The 18,709-nt window shown below is 42.6% G+C and overlaps 1 protein-coding gene across 6 annotated transcripts in view; it reads right to left on the bottom strand.

Annotated features, from left to right (window-relative positions):
- PCNX1 (pecanex 1) overlaps positions 1–18,332 on the bottom strand; it is a 127,252-nt gene extending 108,920 nt beyond the window's left edge. For all 6 annotated transcript variants that reach the window (XM_088471221.1, XM_088471222.1, XM_088471223.1 and 3 more), the window contains exon 1: positions 17,992–18,332. In XM_088471221.1, the coding sequence (XP_088327347.1) occupies positions 17,992–18,144 (153 nt within the window). In that variant the 5' untranslated portion in view covers positions 18,145–18,332. The remainder of the gene's footprint in view (positions 1–17,991) is intronic.
- Between the last annotated feature and the right edge of the window lie 377 nt (positions 18,333–18,709).

The raw sequence follows: 18,709 nt of genomic DNA, 5'->3' as shown, positions 1-18,709 counted from the left end.
GCAGAAGATGTTGATTTTGTTCATTCACATAAGTATGTTGCTTCTTGTTGTTCAGAAAGTGTTCTGGTTTTGAGTTTCGTTTTCCTCCAGTTTAACTCCAGCGTAACTCCGACTTAGTTATCAAATTGTATTTACACTTATAATCAGAACACTTTGAATCTTAACACAGAGTATGGCAGCCTCCGGCTATGCAGCCCAGTATAAATTTTCAAAACTGTGCTGAGGCAATCACTAAAACAGCATCTGATGGGAGCAGTAGTTGTAATTTACCCAGTATAAATTTTCAAAACTGTGCTGAGGCAATCACTAAAACAGCATCTGATGGGAGCAGTAGTTGTAATTTACCCAGTATAAATTTTCAAAACTGTGCTGAGGCAATCACTAAAACAGCATAAGATAAGATACATATTAAAGTATCTGCTGAGCTTTGGTCGAGAGCGAAGGTTAAATAGAATAACTGAAAAACCGATAACTTTCACAACAATGATTGATTCAGAGGAACCACCACCTTTGCCCTCGGTGATAATTTAAAGTCAGAATGTACACTTCAAAGTCCTGCAGAACACAAGTAGCATAGGTGTGTTTATTGCACCAGATCGTATGGTATCATGGACTCCATTACTGTGAGGGCCGGTGCAGACAAGCGTAATCATTTACTCATACTGCATTCTGAAAGGTGACCAAAAAATAAAAGCAAGTCAAGTATTCAGTATGCAATGTATGTAGCATTGAAAAATGCACATGAACATTATGGGGGTGATTCAAATATTTCAGCCAGCCAGTGTCAGGCGCCCGACGGAGCAATTCAATTGTTGACCCGTTCAGGCGCCGACAACACCATTTCAGTTCGCCCCAACAAGGACGTGGTGATGGTATTGAGACCGGCGGCCGCATAACAACATCCCTATCTGACATGTGGTTAATGTGCACTAAAATGCATACTATTTGACAGTCAGATATACAGCCAAAGATTTAGTAACTAGTGAACAAGGTCCTTAGATATAAAGGATACAAATCCAGCACTTTGCTAACCACAAGATTAAAGGCCCCCATACACCTGCACAATTTCGGGCAGATTGCACGATTTTCGCTGAGTCATAAGATGGATCTTGTGAAAATGGTGTATTTTTTTTTTTTTTTTTTTTTTAGAAAGATACGATCCGATGCGCGCTTCTGCAGTTCCTATAATCGGATCTTATGATCAGATGTGCAGCACATCTTCTCCATCGTATCGTTTACAGATTGTGCCATTTATTTTGTTCATGCGATCCATCGTGTGTAAATTCAAGTAATTTCAATGACCGTTTCCCTAATGAGCCTGTGAGACACAGGATCAATCTTACGACAGATCGTGTGCTAAGAAAAACAACAAACATGCTGCCGGGACTGCCAGGGTGCTCCAGGGAAATCGTATGATGAATCTGATCTTATGCTGGTCGTGTAGGTGTATGGGCCACTTAATAGACTTGTATAATGTGAACTTCAATTGACTGGAATTCCTCCGTTATACCATAAAGAACAAAAAGAGTAGAAAATATTATATATATATATATATATATATATATATATATATATATAAATAAATGAAGAACTGGCGGCACTCAGGAGACTTGTAGAAATAGTGAAAAACTTTGATTAAAAGCACAAAGTTTTTCACTATTTCTACAAGTCTCCTGAGTGCCGCCAGTTCTTCATTTCTGTATTGTTGGGGATTCGTACCCCAGTGGAGGGCACCAGGAGCAAGCTGTCTGCGGATATTGGAGGGGAGTGCTGGGCTGAATTTGGAAGGAATGAATGAATGTGTGTATATATATATATATATATATCCCCCCCTCCATCTATCTATATCTCTCAATGTCAAGTTACCTTCAGTGATACCAAATTGACACTTTTTTTTATACTTATGCTGCGCACACGGTACGATAGCAACGATCGTTGTCGGATCGTCCTGCATGTGTTGGATGTTCATCCAACACATGCAGTAGCCCCTTAACGATAACGACATAGGGAGCAGGCTAACCTGGTCGTTATCGACGGTAGTTGGTTGATAACGACCATACGTGGCCGTGCATCGACCATCATATGATCGATTGCAGGGGCCAGAAACTGGCAGATTTTAATGATAGGATCGTTATCGCTAAAATCTGACAGCTTATCGTACAGTTTGTAGGCAGCAACAAGTTGACTAAGGGGACTAAAACAACCCAAGAACACGACATACTCATTTCACTCCAGACTATCTATCTGACTGCCCTTGCATGCATTAATTTGTTGCCATAACTTACACAGTATTAGAAAATGTAACTTCACATCCAGATTAATACAAAAACAAAATTAAAAATCTCAAAATATGCACAGCTCCCCTCTATGGAGATCTCTATTGTTTATCTTCTCCATTTGCCATTACACAAGCTTCACCATACAGTGGTCAATTCAATTGCGGGCAATGCCCCGCGATGTGCTGCCATTGTAACAGAGTGAAAATAGCAACAGCAGATAAAAATTGCCCCAATCTTACAGATTTTTGTGTGCAGCCCTATAGGACTCTGGGCCTGATTCAGACCTGGTCGCAAGCGCTAAGCGCTCGCAACTGGGTCGATGGTGGCCCAGAGCACATGCGCAGTACAGAGCCGGCAAGCAGTCGCTCCAGGACTCGCACCAAAGGGGGCGTGCTGTCGATGTTGAGTGACAGCACGCCCCCTTTGGTGGGCGGGCCGGGGGGGTGGCTACCCAAACGGAGGCGTTTCCATGAGAAAGTGATGTCAGTGGGAGAGCTTTCGGCTCTGTTAGAGCCGAAAGCTCTCTGGGGCTTGCGGCAACGAGACCCACAAGGGTCTCGTCACAAGCCCGATGGTCGCGATGGTCTTGACCATCGCGACCATCTAGCTGGCCGCTCGCTATAGCTGTGGGCAGTTCTAAAAAAAAAAAAAAAAAAAAAAGACTGGTCCTGATTCTGAGCGAGCGCTCTGTCGGAGCGACTGGCTCTGAATCAGGGACTCTGTACAAATATCCACTTTCTCAGTGCTACTGTAAAGGTGCCTACACATGGCGATTTTTTTCACGATTTGCCTGATTTTGACGAAAAATCGTCAAAAATCTGCCCAAATCGTGAGTTTCTACTCATGATCACTATGCGCGTCCCCGCTCGTCGTACATCGCATCTTCAGATCTGCCGTGCTGTAGGGCAGATTTGCTAATCTGGGACACAATGCACTGGATGCACGATAGATCTTAAATCAGATTGGACATTTTTTACTCCAAATCGTGACCACAACTGCCGGGTAAGCTGCATGGGGAGAGTTCAGGAGAAATCGTGCCTCAGGTCGGATTGAGACCACATCGCTGTGTGTAGGCACCTTAAGTGTATGCGCGGACATCACCCACAATTGAATCAACCCCATAGCCAAGATAAAAAGTAACTACAGAACATATACACTATGATGACTAACTGAAACAATTTACATAGTTGTACTTTATCTATAGATTACCTTTAACCTGTGCAATGTAAATCGCACGGCTCTATCCTTCCCTGCCGACAAAAAAAAAAAAAAAAAAAAAATCAGTAAAACTAAAAAAATTTACCAACCCCCACACAACAGTCTAATGTATTACTGCTACCTTGCTATTTCTTGCATTGTACAAGGAATGGGAAGCACTGCTGTGGTCTCATTTTACCCTACAGCAAATTAGAGCATTCTTCAGCCGATCTGCGCTAGTGTACGCTGACCATGGTAGAATAGCAGAGGAATGGTGGTAGGAAAACAAACACTATGCTGCCATACCTCTCTGGTGGTGTTATCCAGTGTATAATGGCAGTCACACAAAGGACATTTTAACAGTCCTGCTTTCAGTTGTCGATATCTGGTATACACACAAGAATAAGAGAATATGCACCTTAACGGGGCATAACCTCAGATGGCTGGCCAAATATGGGTTCATCGTTACTATGGATTTAGCGTCACACAAGGGCCTCTAGCTGAAGTTCTGCACAATGGAAGAAAGGTAAAAATTATGTTTTTCAGTTCATTTTCAACTGTCCATTTAAGAAACAAGCTTTTCAACTTCGACATAATGGTTGCTGCTTCAGTCAAATAGGTTGTTCATCACAACCAGTCATACCTATCCCACCCCTAACAAAATGTACTCCCCCACCCACAAGAAGAATGTAAGTCAGTCAGAAATGTTATCAAAATAATTCCTTTTCAAGCTATATTTACATTATACCAAAAAAATGTTGTCCAGTCATACAGTAAAATATTTTTCATAGTCAATTGCTTTGCTAAGGAAAGAGCAATAATAATGCAATACGCCAGTACCAAACTAGAATAAATCATACGCTAATCAACAAGTACATCACTATGCTGCCAAATATTTGAGAGATTAAAGTTAAAATATCTTAAAAATTCCCCAGTTCATGTGAGAACACCAGTTTTTCTCTCCTTTTTAAAAGTATAATGAAACAAGCACTTAGAATGTACAATATTGTACATAATGAAGAATTGCAATAATCTACAGGTCACCTACGTCAGTATAAAATCTACAGACCCCTGTTGCCCTGAACTATATTAAAGGGGGAAGCCGACGGACGTAATCCCGATCGCCGGCTTCCCAACTGTCTAATCCCGGCAAGTGTCTAATGACAGGCGTCGAAATCCCGACGCCTGTCATTAGACCTACACTGGGAGCCCGACACCCGGCTTACCGATCAAAGGTAAGTCGGGCGCGGACAGCCAGGGGGGTTAGGTTAGGTACCCCCAGGGGGAGGTTAAGGTTAGGCACTCCCTCGGGAGACTTGGGTTTAGGCACTTGGGGGGGGAGGTTAGGGTTAGGCACCCCTAAAAGAAGGGTTAGGGGGTAGAATTAGGTTAGTTTATACTTACCTTTGGACATTCGGGATCTTCACCCCTGCCGGGCTTCCGCTGTCTGGATTTGAACCGCCGGCCATGCAGCCAGAGGTATATCATACCAATTCCATTAAAGGAGCTCCTCGCAGGAACATTCAACACTATGAAAAATTCAGAAGGCAGATGCCTTGTTTCTCCATAAAGGGCTGCTCTTGACTTTTCTGGTAGGTAAGACATTAGGTAGTCTTTCCAAAATGCCCACTTCCGAAGGTAGGAAAGACAGCAGCCTTATGTGGGCTACACATCAGCACCGCAATTCCCCATCGCAGATCAAATACACTGATCCGCGAACATGGATCATCGGCGATCAGTCGAGGAATCAGGGAAATTCAATATGTGAAAAATCACCGACTTGCCGATTCAGACCATTTACGGATCAGATTCAGGGAATAGATACTGTCCAACATGTCGGATTTACCCAATTCCCCGATGTCAGCAGTACAGGGAATTGGGGAAATCCATCACAGATGTGTGGGCTACATTATTGAGGACCTCCTACTCGGGGACCTTAACTGGCATTTATAATGTTCCAGGTCTTATTGCAAACTATAAATTGATTTTCAGTACAAAAAGATTATGCAACATTGTTTCCGCACAACCTTATAAAAAAATAAAAAAAAAAACACAACACTTACCATCCATGGCTTGTCTTGTTGATATTTTGCTAGACAAATCCCAAAAATTCCCTTTAGGAAAGTTCTAAAGTTTGCCTCAGAAGTAGGCAACCCTGGGAACTAGCACCAAAAGGGGCACTCAAGGATGTTTTGAGTGGCTCTTGCTGGGTCTGTCCCTCTCCTATTACATGTTAAGCTATTCCCTTCTGCTCCATCTTCTTCCCTCACAAGAAACTAGTTTCAAAATAGAACGAGCAGGGAAGAAGCTAACAGTTTTAGTACACATCTATAACTTTCATCAAGATTTATGATGTAATGGTATAGGCCCTTCAGGTTTTTATTTTGGGCTTGTAGCGTTGAACGTCTGGCACCCAATGAGAAAAACATTGCCTATCCCTGGTTTGATCTTTATTTTATGGTTATCCACAGCAGAAAAATGTCAAATATGTTTCTGTACAATACATACCACATACACGAGTGGGGGTGGAACTGGGGACATACTGTTTTAAAATACTGGAAAATCAGGATGACGCTATAGCAATTGCCATGGACTGCAATTTTATGGTCATGGTATCTTAGCAGTATTGTCGTCACAAATTGTACTTTGAAATACTTCTGTATGTAACACATACAGTGCATCCGGAAAGTATTCACAGCGCGTCTCTTTTTACACATTTTGTTGTCATGTTACAGCCTTATTTCAAAATGGATTAAATTAATGTTGGTCCTCAAAATTCTACACACAATACCCCATAATGACAATGTGTAAAAAGGTTTGAGATTTTTGCAAATGTAAAAAAAAAAAAAAAAAAACACTAAGAAATCACATGTACATAAGTATTCACAGCCTTTGCCATGAAGCTCAAAATTGAGCTCAAGTGCATCCTGTTTCCACTGATCATCCTTGAGATTCTCCTACAGCTTAATTGGAGTTCACCTGTGGTAAATTCAGTTGATTGGACATGATTTTGAAAGGCATACACCTGTCTATATAAGGTCCCACACGTGACAGTGCATGTAAGAGCACAAACCAAGCATGAAGTCCAAGGAATTGTCTGCAGACCTCTGAGACCGGATTGTCTCGAGGCACAAATCTGGGGAAGGGTACAGAAAAAGATCTGCTGCTTTGAAGGTCCCAATGTGCAGTGGCCTCCACCATCCGTACATGAAAAGTGCGGAACCACCAGGACTCTTCGTAGAGTTGGCTGTCTGTCTAAACTGAGCGATCGGGGGAGAAGGGCCCTAGTCAGGGAGGTTACCAAGAACCCGATGGTCACTCTTGCAGAGCTACAGCATTCCTCTGTGGAGAGAGGAGAACCTTCCAGAAGGACAACCATCTCTGCAGCAATCCACCAATCAGGCCTGTATGGTAGAGTGGCCAGACGGAAGCCACTCCTCAGTAAAAAGCACATGGCAGCCCACCTGGAGTTTGCCAAAATGCACCTGAAGGACTCTCAGACCATGAGAGACAAAGACTGAACTCTTTGGAGTGATTGCCAAGCGTTATGTTTGGCGGAAACCAGGCACCGTTCATCACCAGGCCAATACCATCCAATACCATCCCTATAGTGAAGCAAGGTGGTGGCAGCATCATGCTGTGGGGATGTTTTTCAGTGGCAGAAATTGGGAGACTAGTCAGGATAGAGGGAAATATGAATGCAGCAATGTACAGAGACATCCTGGATGAAAACCTGCTCCAAGCGCTCTTGACCATAGACTGTGGCGACGGTTCATCTTTCAGCAGGACAATGACCCTAAGCACACAGCCAAGATATCAAAGGAGTGGCTTCAGGACAACTCTGTGAATGTCCTTAAGTGGCCCAGCCAGAGCCCAGACCTGAATCCGATTGAACATCTCTGGAGAGATCTGAAAATGTTTGTGCATTGACACTTCCCATCCAACCTGATGAAGCTTGAGAGGTGCTGCAAAGAGGAATGGGCGAAACTGCCCAAAGATAGGTGTGCCAAGCTTGTGGCATCATATTAAAAAGACTTGAGGCTGTAATTGCTGCCAAAAGGTGCATCAACAAAGTATTGAGCAAAGGCTGTGAATACTTATGTACATGTGATTTCATAGGTTTTTATTTTTTTAGTTAAATTGGAAAAAAATCTCAAACAAAACAACTTTTTTACACGTTATTATGGGGTATTGAGCCTGATTCAGACCCGGTCGCGAGCGCTGAGCGCTCGCAACCGGGTCAATGGTGGCCCAGAGCGCATGCGCACGACGGAGCCGGCTCCGCCGTGCGCATGCGCGAGACCCGTATAGCGACGGGCAATCCGTCGCTCCGAGTCTCGTACCAAAGGGGGCGTGCTGTTGATGTTGAGTGACAGCACACCCCCTTTGGTGGGCGGGCCGGGGGGGTGGCTGCCCAAACGGAGGCGTTCCCATGTGAACGCCTCCGTTTGGGGGCGGCCCCACTGACATCACGAGTCAGTGGGAGAGATTTCAGCTGTTAGAGAGCCGAAATCTCTCTGGGGCTTGCGGCAACGAGACCCTGCCACAAGGGTACCATAGCCCGCCCCTGATTCAGAGCAAGCGCTCTGTCAGAGCGTCCGGCTCTGAATCAGGGCTATTGTGTGTAGATTGAGGAGAAAAATGAATTTATTCGATTTCGAAATAAGGCTGTAACATAACAAAATGTGGAAAAAGTGACGCGTTGTGAATACTTTCTAGATGCACTGTACATATATACATACAGCGGAGGTATGCAGAGACTAATGAAGTGTGTCACATGAAATAATGGGTTTGACATTGAATGTGAAATTGTAGCCACTTGAAGCAGTGGTGTGAGCTTTTGCAAAATGGCTGAACTGGTGACTTGTTTGAGGGCGGCAGCTTTTAAAGTGTAAAGTGGGCCAGCAGACAAAAACTTAGTCTGATTGCAAGGACTGAGGTCGTAAACTACCGTATGCTCGTGCTGAACAGAGGGTGGGCAGAACTTTCAGTCCCACAAACAGTTCATCAAATTACAGATAATCTGAATGAGGGACCAATTCAGGTGGCCTCTCAATGAACAGTACACCAGACATTGCATCGTACCGCACATACGCTATTTGCTGCAGATGGGATGAAACGCCTCCAGTTTGTTCAAGAACTGGACAGTAAATGATTGAAAACGGGTCACGTGGTCTAACAAATTAGGTTTTCAAATTACACCAGGGGTTCCCAAACTCAGTCCTCAAGGCACCATAAGAGTCCAGGTCTTAAAGGATACTTAAATCAAATTGACTGAGGTACTGATTAGGCCACTTGTGCTCAAGCATGTATATCCTTAAAACCTGTACTGTTAAGGTACCTTGAGGACAGAGGGCCTGATTCAGAGCCAGACGCTCTGAACGAGCGCCCGCTCTGAATCAGGGCGTGTTTTTTTTTTTGCGAGGCGGCCTCTTGGACGCTCGCATAGCTGTGGGTTACCACCCACAGCTTATGCAAGCGTCCATGATGATGACCATCGGGCTTGCGACGAGACCCTTGCGGTAGGGTCTCGTTGCCGCAAGCCCTGGAGTGATTTTGGCTCTATCAGAGCCAAAAATCACTCCCACTGACATCACTAGTGATGTCAGTGGAGTCGGACCCAGACGGTAGGCGTTCCCATGGGAACGCCTCCGTCTGGGCAGCCACGCCCACCAAAGGGGGTGTGCTGTCAATCACCATTGACAGCACGCCCCCTTTGGTGCGAGACCCATAACGACGGCTACCCCGTCGTTATTAGAGTCTCGCGCATGCGCACGACGGAGGCGCCTCAGTCGTGCACATGCGCATTTGGGAAACATCGACCCGCTTGCGGGCGCTCAGCGCTCGCGAGCGGGTCTGAATGAGACCCAGAATTTGGAAACCACTGAATTACACTTTGCAGATGGTAGGGTGAGGATATGAAGACAACGGCACAAAAGCATGAATCCTGCTCGCACCACCACAACTGCTCAGGCACAGGTAGAGGCAATGTTATGGAGATGCAATTCATTAAATTTGGGCTAATATTCCCCACAAAACAGCCAACAGTTATATTAAGGAAAAAGGTGGCCCAATAAAGTATTAACCAGGCCGTCATGACAATTTGGCCACTCAGGGTACATATGCATTAGGAACTACTAGTTACCTTTTTTTCTATGCACCCCCAGACATCGAATGACTTATAGAACACAATAGGGAATTACGATAAGCATTATGAAGAAGTGAATCTAATGCCATCTTCTGAAGACAACAAACGGTACAGGAACATTGGTGCAAGTCTTCATATTAGAGCTTGTTTTAAATAGTATACCTGCTTCCTACACACAGTGGAAGTGACATTGTGTGCTTTGTTTCTATTGAATAGGTTATGATTCCACAAAATGACTAACTGGAAAATTTGCAACATATACACTTTACATGTATTTATGACAATTTCAACACAACCCTTCCATTGTCATTTGGATGGGAGACCAGCAATTTAACTGGACTAAATATCACAACTTCCTCTACATATGTTCTGGAAAGTATCAGGATGTGCCATAATAGTCTAAACACCACCAAATAGAGGGGGGCTATGGTGGGAATAAGGCAGAGAAAGAAAAAGGGCTAGAATGGTATTAGGCACATGGCAATGTATATTTGTCACATTTGTGGTGAGCATAATGTGTTATCAGCTGTGATGCTGGGCATACAGCTACATATACTGGTAAGGGTAATACTAAGTATTAGTAATACTAGTACATGATGGACAATGGACTTATTACTTCATACCCCACATTATACCCATGTACTGCTCTTTGCAAAATGAATTGCCCTGAACAAAACCACCTTAATGTCACTACTGATGTGCCAAACATACACTGCCTGTGTATAAGAAATCATGCCCATCTTGCCCTACTACTGATATTTATATTTTCCTATACCACACTAGGGTATCTGGCACTCCATGTACATCCACAATGTGTTTCTCTATGTCAGGGAAGTTATTCTCCCAGCAATAGTCTGCTCAGGTACACTTTTTTGTTAGTCACATACAAGGTGAGACCGCTAAGAGATTATTGCAAATCGTCTCATGTAACAGCTATACAACGTCCAACAGGGTCATATATTACTTTCTAGTAACCATATCATGAAGGGCATCTGGAGTTTGTGTAGTTTTATGTCTAAGTTGATTACCAACTACAGAATGGAACACTAAAGATTACACTTAGAATTTCTACTTGCCCTGACAAGCTTTGTAATAAGGTTAAAAGTGCGCATCCACTACCAGACTATGGAAAGACCAAACGATTAAGACATCGTAATCGTACAGTCGTTCCTGATCCCCTGTAGTGCCTACACTGAACGATATGTCATTCAGTGTAGGCACCCTCTCTCATGCCTGAACATGGTCTGTCATTATCGGCAGATTGACCGGGATGTTAAGTAGAGGATGTTGGAAACGACCAGCGGGAGCGCACATCGCTGGTCGTTTCCAACATTATAGTGCACAATTAATGAGTGATTGAACGATTACAATGTCTCAATCGCTCATTAAAATCGCATAATGGATACGCGGCTTAAGACAGGACATCTACAGTTATGTTCCTGGCAAGTCATGGTGAAGTCACCACAGCATGCGTAGAAAAGTACATGAACATTCTTTATGTTAGATAGAGCTTGCTAAGAAGTGGAAACTAAATTGACCCAACTATTTTGAACAGTGTTTCAGCAGCAAATCACTAGAAATTTCCTGACTGATGCAAAATGATGCACAAACCAAGGTGACAACTTCAATTTTGTATACACTTTATACTATGTCCACAACACTAGACTAAATGAGGGATTAGAGACAAGAGGAAACATTTAGGGCAGTATTCAATTATTTTAGCGTGCCCGATCTCCCATCTAAAGTGACAGGAGATCACAGGGCGCTATTCAATTGATGCCAGTTATCGCGCTGATAGCGCCCTTAGAGGTTGGGTTTAGCCACAAACCAGCTACCCCCGAACAAATGGGTGGGCACGATAGCAAAAAGTGCCATTTGGGTGTCCAAACAGGACGCTTTTCGCCCATTTTAGCTCACACCCACTGGGGGTTACGAGCTGAAATGGTGCGCCGGCAGCTGATTAAATAGCTCCCGTCGGGCGCTTTGGGGGGAGAAACAATTGAATACCGAGCCCTTATTTATAAATGTTATGGCATAATATGGTTTTAAAATATTTCTAATGCAAAACATTAAGCAACTCTCCTACAGACCACTCAATGAAAGCGCCTATCCAGTATGCAATGAGCTTAGAGAACACAATTACCTGTGCTGCTTTCACCAGTTACCTAGACACAACGCTGGAGTTTCAGGAGGAAAAAAATATTTTTGTTTCACAGATTTATGGATATATTTAATGCAACACACATTGTAGCATTTATTTTATGGTTAGCTTCTATGAGTCAGTCAGACCTTTCGGAGCTTAATGTAGGCTTGTACTTGGCTCAAAATGCTTGTGGTCTATATAGCCACATAAGCATATTAAGTGTTTCATGTCCAAAGGCAACATACAAATACACAGAGCAAGCATATAGAGTTGCTTATTATATTCATGCTGATGCAGCTCAATTTCACCCCACCATCTGTCTTGGACAACTAGAGAGCATCCACTGTTCGTTTCGCTGTATTTGACATCTTCTGCCAATTAAACCACTAAAATATATAACAATAGCACAAAAGTAAAAAAAATAAAGAAAATCCACAAACAATGTTTCTAGTTTGGGCAAACTTGTTCCCTACACTAATCTCCAATGTGGTCTAATTGAACATAACATTTCATTATCAAAATAGAAAAGATGAGAGCTTATAGCTGAAAAGCAAACCTTCCCACCAACAAATGCAAACCATAAAAATGTACTGTGCATCTTTAGAACACATACTACAACTCTCTCCAATAAGGCCCAAGCACTTGATTGATCTCACATTGCATTCTGGGAGGATTTCTTAAGTCAACTGCTGAAGTATACTCAAGACCATGATATAAGTTTGCAAAGCTAGATGTCATCTCTAAACAATGCATTACAGTTTACTGAATGTCATCTGATGTGCCATGTCATAGCACCTACCCTTAACATTTTCCAGTGCTTAACTGTGACAAACACTTGGAAATGCATAAAGCTATAAAATATAAAATATATAAAGGGTTTTCATTGCAATTAGAATATGCACGCTGGCAACTGGTAAAGTCCTACTGCTCTGTGCAGTGATTTGACAGACGTCTACCCATGTGCATTGCGCCACCCTTAAAAATGGTGTATATTTTCTTTAAATTACTAATTACAAATTAATGGCTCCTAACTTTAAAATACATTTTCCCATGCCTGATCTAGACTCCATTTCAGATTATCCCTCTGCCCCAACTAAGTACATACTTTACATGTTTTATATATGTGCCCTTCACCCACCTTGATGCATTCAAATCAGCATAATGGTAGAATATACTCTTATATCTGGGTTAACACCCAGTCTTCTTGTATTACTGTGTTCCAAATTGTAAAGCACAATGGAATATACAAATAAATAGCGCACACTTCATATTAGACCACGCCCCTAAGCAGTTGTATTGAGAGAAAATCATAAATACAAGACCACAAAAATATGGTATTAGTAGGAGTTAGTAACAGTCACGAAAATCAATGGCACTCATAACTTATTTAAACCTTTATAGGAAAGTCATATAGAAGTAGTAACCTACTAATGGTATCAATTTATTTTATGTGCTATGGATAGTCCTAGTGTTCCTGCATGGTTTTACTAAAGTTATTGTACCTGTTGTAAGTTTATTAAAAAAGCAAAAGTGTACAATCTGATGACTCAAAATATGACCACGTTCAAAGGCTTATTGTGGTGCTCATTCTTCTGCAAGCCAGGAATGGGCTTTTGGGCTAATGGAGATCTATATAAAAGGGCACTCGTGGTGCAGCCAACTAGCATCTGAGATAAGGGAAGTCACACAGATCTTAGCTGCACCTAGAACACCCCAGCCAGAGGAGGGGAAGATAAATTATGGTCACTCCAGTAATAGGTCACCGAGGTAAAATCTACAATACACATGAAGAAGCTCTAACTGGGTCAGCATTGCACAAAGCATCACGTTTTGTTTCTGTGACAACCCAACAAGCTTTCTATGGCAGTGGTTTCTTCCCTTTTTAGTATTCTATTCCTAGGTTAGACATATTCCAATGATTCCATCACTGTGCAGACCTTAAAGCCTTAACACATATTACGGCACATTACACGTGTTGTTCAGACGCGGCAGAAAGGTCACTCAACTAGAAAAAGTTGCTAATGAGCATGGAAACGTGCAGAAAGTGACAGTGAGGCAGTTATGCATTCTTGCTGAAAGTCTTTTTCTGATGTCCCATTATTGAACATCCGGGTTTCATTCTGATTGGATGTCATGTATGGCTTAATTATCACCTGGTATATGGACAAATACTGGCTCTTTTATGAGTGAATGACTTGATAAAACATTTTATCTACACAAATAGGCATATTCAATTAGCCACGTGGCCCCGCGATTGCCAGCTAAAATCTCTGCGGCACAGAGAAAAGCTATTCAATTAAATAGCCTTTTTCCCACGCCATAAAATCGTGACTCATCCGATTTGATGTTTTTTACCTCGCACCTCCATGAGCTGTGAGGTAAAGTCCGACTGCGGGGAAGCGCGCGAGGAGTCCCCGCTAATTGAATAGGTCCGGCGCGGTAAACCCTGCGGCTAATTGAACCTGCCCCTATAAGTTATATTTATTCCCACATTCTATTGTATCTGGAAAAGTCATGGCATAATATGGATAAATGCTGCAAGCATACAAGTGAGAACATATCTGCATTTTATTCTATATACACAAAGGTGTATGAATTACCATCTCTGAAGTGCACTTTGGCTTTGGAATTAGAAAGTAGTTTCAGACTTGCATGATGATATCCTCCCCCTTTCATCTTATCAAGACACCTGGGTGCTTTCTCAATTTCATACCCTACTGTAGGGTTCACGGAGCTGTGCATGTGGTCAGCACGGTAAAAATCACACTGCATATTCACAAGGTACATAAGTGCAGCTGTGTGGCCAGGTCAATTCTAATATCTCTGCTGAGCTAAGAGATGCTTAGTTTCTTACTCCATCAATGCAAAATAAGCTGCCCTGGGGGGCATGCAGTCATAAGGTCGACATTCACAGTGTTGACAATCATAAGGGGCGATTCAATTCAGTGTGAAGTTGAATAGCCCTGGGAAGGAGTTCTCAGAGCTATTCAATTGACCGCGCTGTTACGTCCGACTAGAACCACTTAAGTCTCAGAATGCCAGTTACTGCGCCTTAAGCTGGATGTTCAGTATTGGTAACCGGCACCTGACTAAAGTGCCGGCTACAATGCTGTTCGTGCCACGCCAAGCCAAAAAACAGTATCGCGACTGGCACTTGTCCAATTTCTGCTTCCACCCCAGGAAGGTGCAAGCAGAACGTAACAGCTTAGTCAGTTGAATAGTTCCGGAAACTCCTTCCTAGGGTTATTCATCATAGCGCTGACTTGATTCGCCCACAAAGTATCAAAATCATAATGTCGCCAATTATGATGTCGACATTGTTGAAATGTCGACAAGTCACATTCACAATATAGACGCCTGAACGGTCGACGTGTGAAATCACAACATTCTAAGAATGTCGACAGTAGGGTTAGGCATGTATGTTGACCTTCTATCCCACACTCCTCTGAAACAATTGTGAAGAAAAATGTCAGTATTTCAATGAGTTCTAGTTACAAACATCACAGATTTTATCTACACAATATCTATAAATAGCATCCATTCTTATAGATGGCACTGACAAAAAATATTCAATCATGACGACACACCTAACTGTGCAAGGGAGTAATTGAGTAATTCTGACAAACCTTGCTCAAGATTGCAAGCTCAGTTAAGATTGTCAGGTACAAAGAGCAATTCTTAATAAGGAGTACATGGAGTCTCAAAAATGGATATTATGCCACGTACACACTAGACAATAAAAGAACGATATGAACGATATATCGTTCATATCGTCTATTGTGTATGGTCTGAACGGCCAAGGATGCGCGCTCCCGCGGGTAGTTATCGATATCCCCAGTCGGCTGTACATGCAGCTCAATCTGGGGATATCGCTAACGATGCCATACTGCCATATGCAGTGCATGATTGTTCATTTGTTCCTGATGGATTCCTACGGTAGAAAAAATTTTGATATTTACATGAGTGAAGCTGTGTGCTCAGAAAGATTCATGAGTTGCTCGCTGTATGGTGTCATATTTCTATGAAAGTCTGTTCAATATACCCAAGTACAGATTGATGAAGTGTTGTATTAAACAATATACAGGTTACAGCAAATTGAACTGTTTACATATAATAAATTTTTAAAAAATAGCTTTTTGCTCTTGACATACAACTTTCAGCACAATTAGACACATCATGACAGCATCCCGTCTGCAAAAGTTAAAAGTACAACGGATGTAAATTAACATTATAAAAAAAAAAAAAAAAGGAACACCTTACACACTGGGGCGCTTCAAATGCTGCGTGGGCAGCGATAATTAATGACCGCCCAGTTTTGCAAGTCGATTGTTCTGGGCGCTTATTAATTATCGTCCTCTTCACACCCTATTAACCCGGGTTTAGCTGTGTAAAACGACTAAACCCATCTAAAGTTCTGGTTAGGGCACCCTAACCCAGGGTTACTCACGCATTTTTGCTGGCACCCTCCTGAGGGTGCCAGCAGAAATGCTGACTGCTATCGTGCTCAGACGGAGCCAGTAAAACAACTGAATCGTCCCCACTGACGGGTATGAAAATATCACTCTTGGAGTTTCAATTCTGTAAAATTACCTTAATTTAAAGAGATTTGTTATTTAAGGACATACAATCTAAAGACACTGGCAGGCCTAATAAGGGGTGTTTAGTAAATGCATCCCTAATCAAGGGGTGTTGCTGTGGCAGAATACAGTGCCCCAATAGAAAAGTAGAAAACACAGGAACTCTGTTAAAGTGAATATCTAAAGTCATAAACAAAATGTTTAAAATCAACCAGATATTATAGCAAACATTTCCACATACTATGGCTAATAAGCATTATTAGTTTTTTTTTTTGACATATCAATATTTACTGCTTTGTAGCATATACAAAAGCTAAAGGAGTCTAAATAGAGAAAAAGGATGTAGCCTTTAACCCATAAAATGCATTAAAACATAAAAAAGGTAACATTTAATTGTTCTCAAGCTACTGATTATATCTCACTGTAAACTGTACCAAATACACACAAATTAGTGTACTAACAAAGCAATTTGCTTTGAGTTAAAACAGGCTAATATCCCCCTTTATTTCACACCCCAGAGAAAACTGGATATATATATCAACCATCAAATTACACTATTTTGCATTAAATTGGTACATACATTTGTGTTACCCTATCAAACTGCAACATTCCTATTAGTGATAAATTTCATCTTGAGATTGATGTGAACAAAAGACTTAACTAGCATAGAAGAAACAATAGTACCATCATTGTTGAGCTGCAGCTACGTTATGTATATAAACCGCTTATACAAACCATTACAAACAGTATCACTGGCGCTGAAGGGGAACTAACAGCAGGGATATTAGTCAAATGTTTATGTTAAGTAATTAAAACAATTAAAATTACATTTGAGCTGTATTTATTCGAGTAATTGTACTATTAGTTGTTCAAATAGGGCAGTGAGTGGCAGTAAGGTATGTATGTATTGTTATTGGAGCCGGTATGCGATATATAGTGAGCTGGTCCAAATGTTAATCAGGAAAACCCACTTATGTCCACAGGGACAATAGTAACAATGGGGTAAATATAATAGCCCGCAACTTGAAGGAATCAGCAAGATCCCGGTGAGTCTGGGTGATGTTTTAAAAAGGCAATCTGGATGTTGTTATAAAGGAACCAATCATTTAAAAGGCAAAACCAAGTTGGTTTTGCCTTTTAAATGATTGGTTCCTTTATAACATCCAGACTCGCCTGGATCTAGCCAATGCCTGCAAGTCACGGGCTACTACATTTACCCCAATGTGTCATTAGCATCAACAAAAAAGGAGCTCTCTGTACTTCATGAGCCCTAGGAGGACAGACGGCGTTACAGCCTGTTAAGGTATTGAAGGAATTACATGCCAACAGAGCCTAGCATGCCCGACCCCGAGAACCTCCACTCTACATAGCTTGGCAGTGAGCCCCCTCTGTCCAGGGTCTGACAGCGCCCATCTCTCCCAATGGGGCCAGGCAGGGAACCCCTGTCCCAATAGAGCCTGGCAGTGCCCCCCTATCCTACCCAGAACCAGCCTGGGAGGTCCACCTACCCTACCCAGGACCAACCTGGAGATCCACACCCCCATCACACAGAGAGCCTGGCATTGCCACATTTAGGGTGATGATGGCTGGAATATAAGGAAGGGCCTATAGAGCAAACAAAATGGAGGAGGCTGGAGCCACACTCACCATGTACAGGGTGAAGGGGAAACATAGCAGGAAGAGCCAGATGTAGAGGTGCAGGGTGTTGACGAAGGTGCTCTGGTGGGGGTCGTAGTACCAGCCCCCGGTGATGGAAGCCCAGACTCCCTGCCGGAGGATTTGCAGCGTCTGAGAGCCCATGGTCCTCCGTCTCCTAGGCTGGGTTACCCCCCCCTCCGGGCCGCTTTCACCTCCCCGTCCGCAATGGAATACAGCGACGGGAGACAGACCCGGGTGGCCTCACGACGGCCATTTTATCCCTTCTCACCCCCGGAGGAAGCTCGGGTCCTCCAGCGACGAGCGGCCTTAGCCTTCAGCGCTCGCTCTCCCTTCAGTACAACCATAGAGTGCTGCTCCTAGAAAGTCTCCTCATGACGCTGCCAGGATTGCTAGCGCCACCTAGTGTCCATTAGTAAAAATGACACCTACTGGATGACAAACAGAATTGCACTTCAATGAATCAGCTTTATCTTATTAATATTTCAAACCATCGCTTTGTTATCATTTACTGTACCTCTTGGGATTTGTTCCTTGTTTAGTTATGCGAAAACCTGTTTGATTACAAAATACTATATTTATACAGTATCTCTTGTGAAAAGTGCATTGGATTCGAACATTGATTGGTATTACATTTTTTTTTCCTTGTTTGAAATATATTTATATTCGGTAAAAGCTATACTGACATAAGGCTGCATTTGTAGTAATG

This window comes from Taudactylus pleione, unplaced genomic scaffold, assembly GCF_031769625.1.
Source record: "Taudactylus pleione unplaced genomic scaffold, aTauple2 ptg000113l, whole genome shotgun sequence".
Lineage (NCBI taxonomy): Eukaryota > Metazoa > Chordata > Amphibia > Anura > Myobatrachidae > Taudactylus > Taudactylus pleione.
This window is presented reverse-complemented; position numbering and strand designations above follow the sequence as displayed.